The sequence below is a fragment of the Vespula vulgaris genome, chromosome 12, assembly GCF_905475345.1.
Source record: "Vespula vulgaris chromosome 12, iyVesVulg1.1, whole genome shotgun sequence".
In the NCBI taxonomy this organism is placed as follows: Eukaryota; Metazoa; Arthropoda; class Insecta; order Hymenoptera; family Vespidae; genus Vespula; species Vespula vulgaris.
Window position 1 is genome coordinate 3,555,001 of NC_066597.1, and position 17,500 is coordinate 3,572,500.

Consider the following 17,500-nt stretch of genomic DNA (forward strand, 5'->3'; position numbering starts at 1 on the left):
TATATACACACACACACACACACATCGCATATTGGCATAACATGTAAGCAATATAATTTCTAAAAATGATTTATGATATGTCATAATTGTTATAAAAAAAATGTCTGACGATGTCACTATACATAGAATATATATATGTATATGTTTGTGTGCGTGTATGTATGTGTAATATTGAATAATAATCTTCGATTCGTATGATACAATTAGGTTAAAGAATAGCGTATTATAGCGCGTAGAAAAATAATACGATCATTATTTCCAGTAGTAATTTGTTTAAATTATTTAGAGAAATTTTTTCATAGAAACTTTCATACAACATTGATAAGTTTTATTATAACGATACGATGAATCGTTCAATTTGAATTAGAATATTTAAAAAAATATATGAAGCAATGATAACGCGTGAAAAGATGTTTCCATTATTATATGAATTCTTAGAAATTTTCTAAGAGAATTTTTAACAATGTGCACTTTTGTTTGCTTATACGTTGCTTCTCTCCCTCCCTTTCTTTCTATCTCTCTCTTTGTAAATCGCTGGATATTCCAATACGTTGAAATATGATAGTAATATGATAACGAATAGAAGAAAAAAAATATTATTATATTATCATTAGGAACAATTTGTTCGTATCGTTCTTCGAAATTTAATAATAGAAATTTATCTATTAATATCTCGATATTAAAAAACAAATATTATATCTTTCCGATTGTTCTGTCGAAAGAAGGAAATAATTATAAGACGATAAATAAATAATCGATAAGTGGATATTTGCGAAAGTGGATGATTATTTGAATAATTTCTAATACGAAATGAAAATCTAAAGAGAATGTGCTTTTAATAGATTTTATCGAACGATCCACCAATCAAATAGCATTATTGAGAATGTTTCGATAAGAGCTCGTTATTGAACGATCAAAAGGCCAGTTTTAGACTCGAAATCAATTCCTGAGACATCAGGAAACTCCTTCGTAATTAAGAGAATCGTTCCACGCGATTGAACTTGCCCTGAGTCGGTGTTCTTAATGGGTCAGTGCGGAAGACCTCTCGGTTCGCCGTTTCAGCGGATTCCTTTTTGTTGCTTCTAACCATTAGATCGAACGAGCACGAAGCCCACTGAAGTACTTTAGACTTCGATCGAAGATTATATTTCTAACTCTTTGTCTTTCTTTCTTTCTTCCATCCTTCTTTTGTATCTTTCTTTTTTTTCCTTTGGTCGTTCTCTTTTTCTTCTGATTTCGTTCGTGCGGAATTTTCGGAGCGGAACGTCGCATAACGTTACCTCGAAGATTTTTTCTTTCGTTTCAAGCTTGGAAGAACGTGCAGACCGAGAGGAGAAAAGGAAGCAGCAAGAGCAACAACAACAACAACAACAACAGGAACAGGAACAGAAACGACAACAGCAACAACAATCAAAGAAATCTTTGACCGAGGAAGACGTTATCAAGGAGAAAAAGGAAGAGTTAGGTGGAGAAGTAGTAGATTATGAAAAAATCCTCCGGCAGCAGGTGAAACGTCCGCTGCTGGGGGAAGATGAAGAAGTTTTGAAGAATCGCGAAGAAGAGGATAATTTGATAAGTAAGGAACATTCCTTGGAATATCAATGTCAGACATTAGAGAGTCAATTGGAATCTCTGACTTTAGCTCAAGCAACGGTTGTCCCGGTTGTCCCAAGAAATTTCTTCAAATCTGTACCGGAGAGTTGGAAACGCGAGGTCAACGAGGAAAGCTTCGAGGATATACAAAGAAACTTCAAGGAGACGCAATATTCACCGCGTGAGAAACGAGAAGTCGAGACACAGACGGTACAAGAGACCAAAAGTACTCAGTGTAGTCCGGATCAAAGTTTATCGAGTACCGCGGAGATCTTCGAGACGGCTGGCATTCACGTGGCATTGAGATTTTATCAAAGTCCAAAGAGGGAAGTTCAAACACAAACCCAAGGTGAAAGTAAGAGTATTCAATGTTCGTTGGATGATTTAATTTATCGTGAATTATCGTTCGATCCACGATTACTCGTTGGTAAAACACTAGACAATCTTGTTAGATCCGAACGAATTCAAATTCAAGAGTCTAAGAGCGTTCAGTGTATACCGGAAGATATCTCGAGTGAGCCAAAGCCGAAGTCAATAGTGGATAATAAGAAAGAGGATTCGTTATTTGGTTCACGTAAAGAAGTAGAAGTTCAAACTTATCAAGAATCGAAAGCTGTTCAATGTACCGACGAAGAGTTATTACCTTACGAGCCTGATCGTACTTTAGATAGATCATCGAACAGATCGGCTAGCTTAACAGCCACTCGAAATACCGAAAGCTCGGCTTCCTCGCCGCGTAAACTTGCCACGGTTGTTTTCGTCGAGGGTAAAACTATCATGACGGTCACGCAAAGAGATCACGATGGTAACGTCGCCTGGTCTAATCATTGGGGCCCGGAAAGACTCGTCGAAATTTATAGAGAACCCAAAACCAGCTTGGGACTTAGCATAGTAGGTGGAAAGGTGAGTATTGATTGCATTTTTGTTATTATTATCTTTTTTTTTTTTATTTCTTCGTCTCTCTTTCTCTCTCTTTCTTTCTCGTTGTAAAATATCGATGTAGACAACGACGTGTTATTATGTTTCTTTTAGACTCAAAAGATCAAGGAAGAATTGTGTCGTTCTTCCTGGTGTCATTTTCTTCTTCTTTTTCTTTTTCTTGTTCTTCTTTTACTTCTTTTCTATGTATAGAACAACACAAAGGAGGACAAAAGCGTTACGCTAGTGTTACGTTATTGAATGGAAGTGAATTTTTATTAGAGAAGTATGTATGTATGTATGTATGTATGTACGTACGTCGCAAGGCAAATTGATGCTATAACGTTTGAGAGTAAAGTGCTATCGTGTCTAATAGCATACCTGTATTATACACAGGGTGTTGGAAATAAAAATGCTTCTATCAAGTAATCATATGTCGTTAATACATTTTTGTTTCTTTTTTTTTTTTTTCTATTTTTATTTTCATTTTTCATATCTCTTGTTATCAATTTTATTTTTGTTTTTCGATTAACCTTCGATAAAAATGTATTAAAGTTATGGACAAATTAATGACGATTGAAAACAATGAATTTTGATAAGATATAAAAAAAAAAGAAGATTCGAAGGTACTTATTAATATTAGTGACGAATAAAAAGAGAGAGAAAGAGAAATAACTAATATATCCGTAAGAAAGAAAAATTAATATACATATATATATATATATATATATATATATATATATATGCAGATAATTAATAAGAAGTCGATAATACGTTTAGATCTTACCACCCTATATAAAAGTAATTCTGTTCGTAGCACAGAGATATGAGTACGTATGTAGAGTAGCTGCATCGTATATAAGTATATTAAATGTGGTTTCATGACATTAAGCTGATAGGGAGAATAGTATGAGTGAGTGAGTGAGTGAGTGAGTGAGCAAGGATATGTGTGTGTATGAGGGAGAGAGAGAGAGAAAGAGAGAGAGACATATTCGTTCCCTCTACGATAATTTGCACTCTGTGAGATTATCTAATTGGGAAAAGAAATTCATTTAAAAGTTTCGTCTATCATCTCGTAGTAAGATGCACCGAGTTTATGTTGAAGATATTCGTTTGAAAATTTATAGAGATTACATTGCAAATTTATATAGAGTTTCTTTTTCTTTTCCTTTTTTTTTTTTTTTTTTTGTAACGAATTAAGACATTATTAAGAATGCAATTAGATCGGGATAAAAAAGAATAGAAGAAGAAGAAGAAGAAGAAGACGAAGAAGAAAAACTTGGTTGATACTTGGGATAGTCCCATCGATCGCATTTTAATTAGAGTTTTATTCAAGTTTCTAACGAGAGACACGAGTACATAGAACGAATTGAAATTGTATGGAAAAGCAAAGCGTTCAAATGAAAAGAGTTATTTTCGTGGTCGTTTTCCGATTTGATTTGCACTCGTAAAAAGATCTTTTATGTTTTTCGATGTTGAGAAGATCGTTGTGTTAGATAATAGGTATCTAACAGAACGTGTTAGCAAAACGTATGGGTTAGGAATGAGTCGTAAATCTCAATGATTTATATCATGCAAAAAGCAGACGTAGACAGACGAATAGAGTGAAAGAGAAAGAGAGAGAGAGAGAGAGAGAGAGAGAGAGAGAGAGAGAGAGAGAGAAAGAGGTAAAACGTAATCGATAACAATACGATTTTTCAGGTCGACTTGCACAATGGTAGTTCCAGTAAGTCGCAGAACATATCTGGGATATTCATAAAGAATGTTTTGCCTAACAGTCCTGCCGGAAGAACTGGAGAGTTAAAGGTAAAATAAAGAGATAATGGTAAGTCTCATAGAAGTTGTCCTTTTCAAAAGGGATGGTATCCATAGTGTAAGTGAAATCTTATGAAATGTCATTAAAAAAAATACAGACGAATATTTTTGCTTATATATATATATATCATAACATTATAATATATCATAATTATTTATGAATATTTATTATATCTATTGTTACAAGTAATTAATTAAAGTACAGTACGAATAGAATATTATTTATGAATCAATGAAATAACTATGGGAAATAAGAAAATGAAGAATTTTCGTTATAAAAAGTCACATCAATTATTAATAAAATGATTCATAAATAAATGTACGTACTCATTTATTTATGGATATCTCTATTCACGATAACTCACAAGTTATAGTAGTTATATCATTTATTACTATTTAACTTAATTCTAATGACACAACTCTAATAAGTTATAACTTATAATACATAAATTTATACACACACACAATATATCATTATTCGGAAATAAATATTCATAAATAAGAAACATTTATTGACGAATCAAGATAATAAATCAAATCGTGGATGCATTTTATTTTTCTTTTGTTTTTTTTTTCTTTCTTTTTCTTTATAGATCGGTGATAGAATAATCGAAGTGGACGGCGTGGATCTACGGAATAGTACGCACGAGCGAGCGGTCGAGGTCATTCAAGCGGCCGGAAATCCTGTCTGCCTCCTCGTCCAATCTCTGGTGCATCTGGTGAGAGACGATATCGGCACGATCATCAAGCACTATTCTCGATGTTCTTTACTCAAGCCCTTCGTCGGTCAAAATGCGACTCTTACAAAATGGAGGACTAACTAAGACTATAACAAATGGAAACAAATAAGATATTCACGAGACGACTATACATACATACATACCATACATATGTACATACATACATACATACATACATACATACATACATTCATTCATGCATACATACATATATACATGCATACATACTATATACATATACATATATGTACATATATATATATACATCCTTCCTTTTTTACTTATCCTGTTCCTTATTTCAAATGGATTCGAATCTTCGATCTTTTCTCTCTTTCTCTCTCTCTCTACTTCTTCGTGTTCTCCATATAAAAATGAAATCGTCCTTGAAATCTCCAAGAAAACTAGGTCACGTTTGGTAATCTCCAATTCATCTCGGTCATAATTTCCATGAGATTCAAGAGAGCCTCTCTCTCTCTCTCTCTCTTTCTCTCTGGACAGGCTGATATCGATATTCCCAATTTTCAGACTTCGTTATGTGTCCCCTCTTCTCTCATTCTCTCACTCTCTCACTCTCTATTTAATCTATCTATCTATCACACGTATTCTCATTCTCTCGAAACAGATCTATATATACATAAATATTCTACAAATATAGATGTACGTATATGAATTCTGCCAAATCCTGGAAAGCTTTTCTCTCTCTCTCTCTATGTCTCTCTATCTCCATCTCTCTTTCTTTCTCTCTCTCTCTCTCTCTCTCTTTCTCTTTTCCGACAAGTTACGCAACGTCCATACCGCATACCAAGTCCCAACGGTAACGTTTTACCAAGGCGTGATCGGTAAATGGCATAATATCAGTCTGCTAAAAATGGCACTGCTAAAATGGATACTTTAGTCCAATTTTTAATCGTGAAAAAAAAGGGATCGAATAGAACATAACTTTTTCAATCGCGTCCTCTCTATTTCTTTACAATCGGACTCATCGATGCAGAGAGAATAGTTATATACACGTGTCAGTGAGAGAGAAAGAGAGAGAGAGAGAGAGAGAGAGAGAGAAAGAAAAAGAAAACGAGAAAGAGAAAAAGAGAAAGAGAGAGATAGTTGAGCCTTACAACACGCGTAAGCGCGATGCACTACCAAGCTCAAACTTTCCGATAAATCTACGAACCAGAAAACGTGAAAAGGTTCAAATATCCGAGAGAGAAAAAGAAGGACAAAGGCCAGTTAGAAAGAGAAAGAGAGTGGTACATATATATATATATATATATGTGTGTATGTCTATACACACACACAGACATATATATATATGTGTATATGTATGTGTGTGAGTGGATGACATCGTTGCAACGAGAGACCGGATCGGCCATCATCGGGACAGGTGGTTCGAGAGTAAGAGGGGTTAGTTGGCATCGACCACCCTCGATCATCCCCCTTTTACTCGATCGACGCTTTCAGTTTCGTCGACGAAACCACAGCTGCCGGCGACCGAGCTAGCTGCCGTTCCTTTATCGAGGATCTCACGATGCATCGACTCTTTGGACGGAAATGCGTCACCTTCGGTGTATGTGAGGTTCCTATTCACAGAAGAGAGAAAGAGAGAGAAAGAGAGAAAGAAAGATAGAGAGAGAAAGAAAGATTATTATCGATCGATGATCGATTTCTTCAGTTTGGTGAACGAAGAAGGGATCTACCATCTCGAAGATTTGTTTTTTCCTTCTCTACTTCCTTCTCTACTTCTTCCTCCTCCTCTTCCTCCTCCTCCTCCTCCTCCTCCTTCTCCTCCTCCTTCTCCTTCTCCTCTTCCTCTTTTTTTTTCTTTCTACTTCTTTTTTTTTTTTTACTCCTTCGATGTTAATTACACTGTGACATAATTGTTGTGATATTGCGAAAACAGAAGTATTTTGTTATATAAATGGAGAAAAAATGATGAATGATCGAAAGTAACGAGAGGTGATCTCGTAAGATTGTGTTCATCTATACGATTGAAATTAATTATATACATATATTCATACATACATACATACATATATGTATGTATGTATGTATGTATGTATGTATGTATGTAATATATTTAGAAATATTATTCATTAGGAATAATATATCTAAATTCATTTTGCATCTTCGTTTGATCTGTATGGATCGGTTTCGAATGTAATGTTTATTGTTATTGTTATTGTTACTGTCGCTGTTGTTATTGTTCGTTCGTTGTTCGTCTTTTTTATTTTTATTTTTCTTTTTTTTTCTCTCTCTTATCTTTCTTTCTTTTTTTTTCTTTTTTCGTTCTTTTTCTACTGGTTGTAAATTTTATTTTACGAGATATACGAGATCGATCGAACAGTGAACTCGAGTGTCTTTCTATTATTTTATCGTAGAGTACCGAGAACGAGAGCAATTCTCAAGATGGTAGAAGCAAAAATCGTTTACCTGTATCTGGTGTAGCTCCTGGGACACCTACAGCATCATTTCGACAAAAACCTTCACCGATATCACCGGTTAGATCCATCACGCCGGAAGTGATACAGGTTTGTTTCTTCATCTGTTCGTTTTATATCATTTTGATGTGTGGTATCATTGAGTAATATTGTACGATAATTTTACTTAAATTATTTACTATTTTCTCTCTCTCTCTCTCTCTCTTTCTCTCTCCTATTTTTTTCTTTCTTTTTTTTCATCCCTCATTCCTCTCCCACTCCTGTCATTTATTTCTTTAACTCAGGGTGGTGTCGAAGACAGTGACAAAACTCCTTCGAGAGATTTCAAAAGGCAGAGTATAAGAAGTACAGATGGCGCTGGTCCGAGTGCACGAAGGTATATTTTTATTTATTTTTATTATTATTTATTTGATAGAAATTGAATGGATGCATCTATTGGATAGGTTTCTCATAGGAAAAAAGAAAAAAAGAATTAATTCATGAAAAATCAAATGTGATTAATATGATATAATATTTTGTTAAGTTTTTCTTTTCTTTTTTTATTTTTCTTCCTTTTTTTTTGTATGAGATTTGTTTAAAAAAATGTTAGATGTGGAAAAAATTTATTGTAAAAAGAAGTATTTCATAATTCTTTTTTCTAGATCTAAAGTAAAATTTAAGATATATATATATAAACATATATATGCAATATATTATTTGGAAAGAACGGTATATAATATCTTAAAAGATTTCTATTTCGATCGATACTATCTATATTATATTTTCTATTTTACGGAAATATAAAAATGAAATATAAAATATTCAAAATAAAAATCTCCAAATCTATCGAATAAAATGTTAGATATTTAGAAAATTATATATTACACACATTACATACGTTATATTATATCTAGAAATATTGATATATCTATAAAAAGAGAAAAAAAAGAAAAAATATATATATATATATACACACAAAAATGTTAACAATCTTCTTAGCTTTTAAATTTAATATAAAATATGAAATCTTTAACAAAGTCTTATTAGAACGAAATATCTGAAGATCATTAGAAATTTTCATATGAAAAAGTTCAATAAGACAATGAAGAAATTTTCAATGATTACAAAAAGAAAATTCTAATGATCGCGATTTGAAAATCTTTTGCATTAGATCCTCCATGAAAAAATCGGTACGTAAAAAGGCGCCATCGCCGCCATCAAATCCTGGAATACTTCGAGAAGTTAGTGAAGAACGAGAGGATCATGGTCCACCGGTCCAAAAACCTCCTGCGAAAAAATACTCCTCGGAGGAAAGTTCCGAGGAGGAGGACATACGTGAATTGGAGGGGAACGTTTATACGAAGGGTGGAATGGAGGTGAGATTGATTCTTCGATGATATCGGTTATCTCTTTTTATCCCTTTTTCCTTTATTATATAATATCTTGTGCATTTCGTTGAAACGATCGAACAAAAAAAAGAAAAAAAAAGAAAAGAAAAGAATAGATTCTCTTAATTGGACGGACGATACTTTTCCTTTTTTCTTTCTTTCTCTCTCTTTTTTTTCTTTTTTTTTTTTAATTTCTCCAGATAATAACTTTGTTATCTTTTCAGATATCCAGAAAGAGTGCTGGCAATGTAAAAAGATCGAAAGCTGAGATCGATGCTGATCCAGAAGAAGAGGACGAATTTGGTTACACAAGTAGTAAGTATTTTTATTTTTCATTGTTATTGTTTTCTTTTTTAATTTTCTCTTAAATTACATAGGCGTGTAAAAAGTTATTAAACGTTTTCAATTCTCGAGAGGGAAATTTTTTCAATTGCGTACAATCGCAAATTATTTTCGTTTGTGGATCTGTATGGAAAATTTTTTTCTTTTCTTTCTCTTTTTTTTTTTTTCTTTTTTTTAATAGAGAAATCTCATTCAATTTCGATCCAATTTTTAACTGTAAATTGAAAAATATTTGTTATAAACGAGAACGTTGAATTGTATACGTACATATTCGGAAATGTAATGTGTCAATTTAAAACGGAATCGAACGTTTGAAAACTTTTTATTCTCCTAACTTCTTTTATTTTTTATTATCGTCATAAAGGAAATATCTTGTTAAATTTCGTTCGCAATTTCTAATCGTAACGAGGTAAATATTTCTACATAAATATATAAAATTATATACATACTTATCATCATCATCATCATCATCATCATCATCATCATCATCATCATGATTATCATTATCATTATTACTATTATACCATATCAAATTCCTAAACGAAACTAATCTCTTTTTCTCGTTTTTCCATTTTTTTATATATTCTTTTTCTTTTTTATTTTTCGTCATTCAAACCTCCTCCATTTTTATATTATCATCTTATATTCTTTCATACTCTCCACCCATTGTTTTTTTTTCCTCTTCTGTTTTTTTCTTTTAGTGAAGATACAAAAGAAATATCACAATCTGGGTCACAAGGTACTAATGGTGAAGGTAGAAAAAGAACGTGGTAGTTTGGGTATATCTCTAGCTGGGCACAAGGACAGAAATCGAATGGCTGTCTTCATTTGTGGCATCAATCCGAATGGTTCTGCTCATAAAGTTGGTGGACTTGCCGTTGGCGACGAAATACTCGAAGTAAGAAGTTTCACGTTTTACGATCTCTCTTTTCTTTTATGACTTTTATTCGTCAATCGTGAAGGGTCGGTCTTCGGGGTGGTGGGGTGAGTGATAAGATGGAATGGGGAAGATTTTTAGACGACGTTTACTACGTACCTGATCTCATTTGCCGAAAATAAATCGACACTTTTACGACATACATGTATATATACATACATACATACATACATACATACATATATATATATATATAAGCTGGCGCGAATATCAATCAAATATTATTTCATTTCTATCTCTAGTTTATAACACGAAAAATATTGAATAGAATGAAGATAAGATATCTCTTTTCTTTTTTCATTATCTCATATATTTATTTAATAATTTTAGGTAAATGGTATGGTGTTGAAAGGAAGATGTCACTTGAACGCATCGGCATTGATAAAATGTATGGCCGGTTCATTCTTTAAGATAATCGTTCTTCGGTAAGAAAAATCTATATGTCTTATTTAATCTTAATGTAATCAATAAGAATTAATATTTGTAAAATTTACTACAGAAAAACGCAAGGGTCGGATGATATCGCAGTAAAACCATTGGTCCAATTCCCACCGATCTTAGATGAGGTATACGAATATTCTTTAATCTTTTATAAACTATATATCGATATAAAATACTATATTATATATATATATATATATATATATATATATATATATATCATCTTATATTCTTATATATAATACGTAATATAATACGTAATTGTATATATATATATATATATACAATTACGAAAAAAAATGCAGAGATCTTTCTTTTGCAGAGCGAACAATTTAACGCATATAAAGGAGTCCGTGTTGTCCCAGTAAAAAAGGTTAGTTCAAATAGAAATTTTTCTTTTATTTTATTCTAAAGAATTCACTTCCTTCTCTCTCCCTCTCTCTCTCTCTCTTTCTCTCTCTCTCTCTCTCTTTCTCATACTCATTCTTTCTAACGAATAATTTTTTATATTTAATTCTTTCAGGGACAATACGGTCTTGGTATAATGATCATCGAGGGTAAACATGCTGAGGTTGGTCAAGGAATATTCGTTTCGGATATACAGGAAGGTAGTGCTGCTGAACAGGTAAAGAAAAGAAAAAAAAAATAAATAAATAAATAAAATATTATCGATAATTTTTATTTAATATACATATAAAAAATATTAACGAAAATATTGGAAACAAAATTATAGGCCGGTTTGCAAGTCGGTGATTTAATCCTCGCTGTTAACATGGATTGTCTTCTCGGCTCGACGTATGACGAGGTACGTTCGTTCGTTCATTCGTTCGTTCGTTCGTTCGTTCGTTCGTTTAGAATTTTATTTCCTCTCCCTTCCCTCCTCCACCCTTTATATACATAACTTTGATTCTAAAAATAATTTTGATCGGATCGATTCCATTTATCGAACGTAACCGCGTGAATAATTTTAGGCTACGAGTCTCTTGAAGAAGGCCGAGGGCGTCGTCAAGTTGACCGTTTGCAATCCAAATCAAAGTAAAATTGGTCAAGACGGTAAGGAGATAAAGCCTCCCGAGGCTGAAGTTAAACCAGGTAAACAATGAAATCATCACATATTTGTTTTTACAGTCAAAATTATAACATATAGGAATCCGATTTGAAATCTTCTCTCTCTCTCTCTCTCTTTTTTTTTCGTTTTTTTCTTAGTGGAAAAGAAAGAACCAGAAAAACCGAAAGAACCAGAGCCACCTCAGGATCCAAAGGATTGTAAGATTCAAGTTGGAAAGGATACTACTATAGAGTTCCAAAAAGAAAAGGATAAGGGAATAGGTTTTACTATAGCAGGTGGAAGCGATACACCAATGGTAAATTTGTTTAGTATTCTTTGATTAGACGATATGAATCAACGAATCGATGATTACAAGTAAAAATAAAAAATAAAATAAGGTGAATGAATGAATGAATAAAAAGGAAAAGATATGATGATATGTCTATTATCTAGAGCGGCGTATTTATCCTCGAAGTATTTCCGGATGGAGCAGCTGGTAAAGATGGCCGATTGCAAGCTGGGGATCAAATTCTTGATATATGCCAAGAAAGTTTCAAAGCTATCGAACATGAGAAAGCTCATGAGGCAGTATTGAAAGTTACGGGAACAGTAAGTAGACAATTATTCAAGGAAAAAGAAATATAATTATTTTCTTATACATATATTTTATTATTAGTAATATGAATAATAATAATTTAACACCATTTTGTATATTTCGTTAATAATAATAATAATAATAATAGTAGTATCTTTATATATACAAAATTATGAAATTATATTAAAATAATATTACTATACGACTATTAATAGAATATAAAAATTAAATAAAACAATTTGATATTGTTTATATGTGTATATATATATATATATATATATATATATATATATAAATTTAAATAGTTATTAAACGACGATATAATATTAGTATTATTAATATAAATATTACATTATTTTTTTTATACAAAATTAATACGTCGTCCGATTGCAGATAATTATGGTGGTACATAGAAGCGATAAATCTCCAGAAGAAGTTGAGGTCGAATTACAGAAGAAATCAGGCAAAGGAGCTGGTCTCTGTTTGACCGGATTTAAGAGCGGCAAGGGTGCTTACGTATCCGATCTGGTAATATAAAAATGAGATATATTCTAAAAACAAATTAGATCACATAATTCCTGTTATGATCTAAAAATAAGCGATGTTTCATATTCTTAAAAAAAAAAAAAAAAAAAAGAACAAAGAGAAAAAAGAGAGAATAGATGATCGATTCGCGTGCTTCCATATTTTTCTTCCGGGTTGACGCATTAATCTACTTATACCATGCCGGGATTCACAAATCGATAAACAGAGAAAAAGAGATATGCTGAGAGCGAAAAATAACAACGTATCGTCCACGTCGTTTAAAAATAAACGTTACTATTGTTAACGATCCTCCCGACGCCTGAATATATGCAACGTTTGTATTTATACAAATGTAAAGACGTATAAACGGTTGCATATTTACAGGCGCGATCAATTTCTATTTTTATCGATGTACCAGATATCATTTAGATCGTTTATCGTATTACTTTATTTCTAGTTACCTGGTGGTAGTGCTTTGGAAAGTGGCAAAATTTGCAAAGGCGATCGAGTCGTTGCCATTTGTGGACAGGACGTTCGTGAAGCACCGGTCGAGGATATCGCGGTACACATCAAAGTTTCCAATCCAGTGCAACTCAAACTGGCTAGGTACAAGTCCGCTAAGCAATGACAGGTAAAGTACTTATTAGTAATAATTATTAAATAATTTCTATAACAGTTTATAAATTATTACAAACGTAATCAAAAAAAGAAAGAAAAAAAAAAGCAAAAGACAAAGTAATAAATAATTAATATATATGTTAATAAAAGAAATAGTACGGGCGAGATGGTTGCTTGATTGGAACGTTTTGATAAAAATTTCAATAAATGGATATTATATAAAAGAGAAAAAAAAAAAGAAAAGAAATTATTAGTATAACATAATTATTATGTTTCAGGGTTCTGCGGGCGGAACTCTAAAAATGTATCAAAAAGAAACCAAAAGAAGAATAATTCACAGACAGCGTGGATACTAGTGTGATATAATATAACAAATATGATAATATATCTATTATTAAAGCGTAAGCTAATTAATTTTAATGACGAATTTAACAATAGGACTCGACGAAACGTGTCACCTAGTATATGAACGATTTCATCTGCGATTTTCTTTTTTTTCCTTTTTCCAAAGAAACACTACATAATTGAAACAATACATTTATACAATATTTAGAACAATACGTAATTTACAATACATAATTACAAAAGAAAGAAGAAAAAAGAAAAGAAAAGGAAAAACAAAAAGAAACGAGTAAAACCAAACGAGCAAACGAAAAAGAAAATAAATAAAAAGGATGACATATAAACATAAAAATTACAGAGGGAACCAAAGGTCGTCGAATCTTTCGACCGATTTAAAAAGAAAAGAAAAGAAAAGAAAAGAGAAAGAGAAAGAAAAAGAAAAAGAAAAAGAAAATGAAAAAACAAAAACAAAACTAGTCGATAAAGAAAAAAATAAATTAAAATAAATTAACAACCAAAAGGACGTGAGCTTTTTTTCAAAGGGCCTCGTCGACCTTGTAAAGATTCCGTCTGCCGTGATTTTTAATCCGGCAAGTAGCCGATACATGATTAATAAATACGTTATTACTATTACTACTACTACTACTACTACTATTATTAATTATTGCTATTACTATATTACTATTATTAATTATGAAATATTATATACATATATATATATATATATACATACATAGCGAGAAAGAGAGCAGAAGAAAAGAGTATTTATGCAATCCTAGAGACTAATGTTATAATAGCTCCGAGTACGACTCGCCTTTTAGTATTATAAATCGTAGAAAATAATTATTACAAAATAATTATTACAAAAAGAAAAAAAAGGAGAAGGAGAGGAAAAAGAAAGAAAGAAACAGAGAACGAAAGAGAAAGAGACAAACGTAGAAGAAAATAAAGGAAAAAGAAAGAGATTTTGCGCCACGATTGGAACACATCTAGTACCTGCAATAAAAAATACCACAAGAAGTAATCGAAGTAAAAAAAGATAAATAAATAAAAGAAAAAAAAAAGAGAGAGAGAAGAAAACGGAAGAACGAAAGATCGAGATAAAAGGAAACTCTTCGAAGACGTTAGGAACGATCTATGATCTATGATTACGTAAGAGAAGAAAAGACGGGTTGAAATAAGAAAGAAAGAAAAAAAAGAAAAAGATTTCAACAGAAAGATATGATACCACGAAGGGATAAAGAGGTTGCTTGTGTGTTAATCATGAGAAGGAAAAAAAGATTGAACAGAAGGAAGGAAAAGGCAAGAAAAAGAAAATGAAAGGAAAGGCAAACAAAATGGAGAAGATAAAATAATGACGAATAAAAGAAAACAAAAGCAAAAGAAAATAAAAAGCAAAAAAAAAGAATTTAAAAAAAAAGAAGTATGATAAAAGAGCGAGGAGAAAGTCTTAGTGAAGAAGAAGTGTCTAGTGACTTCTTTGTATCAAGGATTCTAGTCTTTTATTTTCAAAACGATCGTGATAGATATTAAGCTATTATTACGACGATCGATACTGTTTATTATTATTATTATTATTATTACTATTTGTTTTTATTATTATTATTATTATTATCATTGTTCTTATTATTACTGCTATTACTACTACTATTACGATTATTGTAACGATAATGATAAAAAAAAAAGAAAGAAAAAGAAAAAAGAAAATAGATCGTCGAAATTTTCGACATCTTTCTGACGTGCTTCTAATATATGAAAAAAAAGAAAGAAAGAAAGAAAGAAAGAAAGAAAGAAAGAAAGAAAGGGACAGACAGACAGATAGACAGACAGAAAGATAAAAAAAGATGGCGAAAACATCGACGTTCACAACAACGCTGTTCTGCTTCACTGTAAGGTCAAGTCCACACCAAAGCAACCGGCGAACTTTTCTCGCAAGTGTTCAGGCATACGCAAGCGTTTCGACGCTCGACTCGAATAAAATAAATAATAATAATAAGAAGAAGAAGAAGAAGAAGAAGAAAGATGAAGATGAAGAATAGTAGAGGAAATGAGATAAAAGAAAAGAAAAAAATAAGAAGAGAAATCTATTAAAGAAAATAATCGAACGCGCTCGTTGGAACGCTCACGTAGCGAACGAAGATCTTTAGAAAAGTCGTCCCTGTATTATTTTCCTAGTCGTAGCGCGTATTATATATAGTTTTCTTAGATTTTCGAACGAGAGAAATAAAATTAAACGAGACAAGATTAAAGGAAGGAAAAGATAAGAGGAGTGAACGGGGAAGAAAGAAAAAAACGAAAAAGAAAAAAATAATAAAAAGAGAACAAGAATAAATAAATAAATAAATAAATAAATAAGTAAATAAATAAATAAAGTAAGAATAAAGTAAAGAAAAGATAATGAAATATAACTCCTTCTAAGTAATGTGTTTCCATACGGAGATTCGTTTCCTCGTGTAACGTCGCAAGATATCATCTCTTCAATGAAATTTTCTCTTAAATGAAAACAAAAAAAAAAGGAAGGAAAGCACAAAAAAAATATTAAAAAAAAAAAAACAGAAAGAGAGAGGAAAGAAGATAGAAGAAAAACAGAATGAAAGAAAGAAAGAAAGAAAGAAACAAACAAACAAACAAACAAACAAACAAAGAAATCGAATAAACGATGAGGAAAAAGAAGAAAAATACAAAAAAAAAATAATAATAATAATAGAAAGAGAAGAGCGAACGATCGAAATCAATGTCCGCGATTTTATTTATCCTTTCGTCTTCTTTTCCATTTCTTTTTATTTTTCTTTTTTCCTTCTCTATTCTTTCTTTCCTTCCTTTTTTTCCTCTTTTTTTTCTTCTTTTCGTAATCTTATCACGACGATTATATTGTCAAAAGAAAAAAAGAAAACATAAATGAATAAGTAAATAAGATAAGTTAAAATAAATCAAGTAATGGAAGAGAAAAGAAAAAGAAAAGGATGGGAAAAAGGAAAGAAGAGAAAAGGAAAGAAAAGAAAAAGAAACAAATCAACCATGCTCATTCGAAAATGTGTATTATTAATCTCTTTCGAAAGCAACAAGCCCAAGCACTTTTCTCACTTAATTTCATGGCTTTTCTCGAGCCTTCTTCTTCTTTTTCATCGACGAAGAAGAAGTTATGTTGAAAGCTTTCAAAAGCTGTTCTTTATTATTACATACATATATAGATCGCAAATATAGATTATATATAATAAACGACGACAACAGCAACAATAACAGCAACAACAATAACAACAAAGAAAAATATATATATATATTGAGAGAAAGAGAGAGAGATACATACGCATAGATATATATATATACGTACAGATACATACACACATACACACACACGCATTATATATACATATATATTATATATATGCATATGTTATATTGAAAGTAGAACAAACGTGCATATCGATTCGTACAACGAGGCGTCGATCTGAAATGAAATTCCAACCCAGACACTCGATTCATTATTATTTATTTATTTAGTTTTATTATTATTATTATCATTGTAATTATCATTATTAATATTGTTGTTGTTACTATTATACTATAGATAGTATAGTTAATACGATCAATAACGTCGGCGTTCATAATCGATTCTCAATCTAACAATTTTATGAAAATCGATAGATCGGATTAAATATTATAAAATGAAAGACGAAACGGTGAACATCGATGTTATTAATTTTTCCTAATCGACTTATTAGAATAATAATGATAATGATGATGATGATTACTATTATTATTAATGTTGTTATATCAATACCTATGG

General features: G+C 31.4%; 2 protein-coding genes across 10 annotated transcripts in view; both read left to right on the forward strand.

Moving 5' to 3' along the window:
- Positions 1 to 16,272, forward strand: part of LOC127068219 (inaD-like protein) — a 74,822-nt gene extending 58,550 nt beyond the window's left edge. For all 7 annotated transcript variants that reach the window (XM_051004049.1, XM_051004051.1, XM_051004048.1 and 4 more), the window contains 20 exons: positions 1,308 to 1,576; positions 1,643 to 2,496; positions 4,213 to 4,317; positions 4,920 to 5,045; positions 7,439 to 7,588; positions 7,783 to 7,874; positions 8,649 to 8,853; positions 9,090 to 9,180; positions 9,909 to 10,105; positions 10,475 to 10,569; positions 10,644 to 10,710; positions 10,908 to 10,958; positions 11,109 to 11,210; positions 11,319 to 11,390; positions 11,557 to 11,677; positions 11,792 to 11,949; positions 12,087 to 12,242; positions 12,622 to 12,756; positions 13,211 to 13,384; positions 13,650 to 16,272. In XM_051004049.1, coding sequence (XP_050860006.1) covers positions 1,308 to 1,576; positions 1,643 to 2,496; positions 4,213 to 4,317; positions 4,920 to 5,045; positions 7,439 to 7,588; positions 7,783 to 7,874; positions 8,649 to 8,853; positions 9,090 to 9,180; positions 9,909 to 10,105; positions 10,475 to 10,569; positions 10,644 to 10,710; positions 10,908 to 10,958; positions 11,109 to 11,210; positions 11,319 to 11,390; positions 11,557 to 11,677; positions 11,792 to 11,949; positions 12,087 to 12,242; positions 12,622 to 12,756; positions 13,211 to 13,381 — 3,217 coding nt within the window. In that variant the 3' untranslated portion in view covers positions 13,382 to 13,384; positions 13,650 to 16,272. The remainder of the gene's footprint in view (positions 1 to 1,307; positions 1,577 to 1,642; positions 2,497 to 4,212; positions 4,318 to 4,919; positions 5,046 to 7,438; positions 7,589 to 7,782; positions 7,875 to 8,648; positions 8,854 to 9,089; positions 9,181 to 9,908; positions 10,106 to 10,474; positions 10,570 to 10,643; positions 10,711 to 10,907; positions 10,959 to 11,108; positions 11,211 to 11,318; positions 11,391 to 11,556; positions 11,678 to 11,791; positions 11,950 to 12,086; positions 12,243 to 12,621; positions 12,757 to 13,210; positions 13,385 to 13,649) is intronic.
- A 145-nt stretch (positions 16,273 to 16,417) lies between these two features.
- Positions 16,418 to 17,500, forward strand: part of LOC127068224 (J domain-containing protein DDB_G0295729-like) — a 43,412-nt gene continuing 42,329 nt past the window's right edge. For all 3 annotated transcript variants that reach the window (XM_051004069.1, XM_051004071.1, XM_051004070.1), the window contains exon 1: positions 16,418 to 17,500. This exon is cut by the window's right edge and continues 2,402 nt beyond it. The gene's annotated coding sequence lies outside the window, so the exon portion shown is untranslated.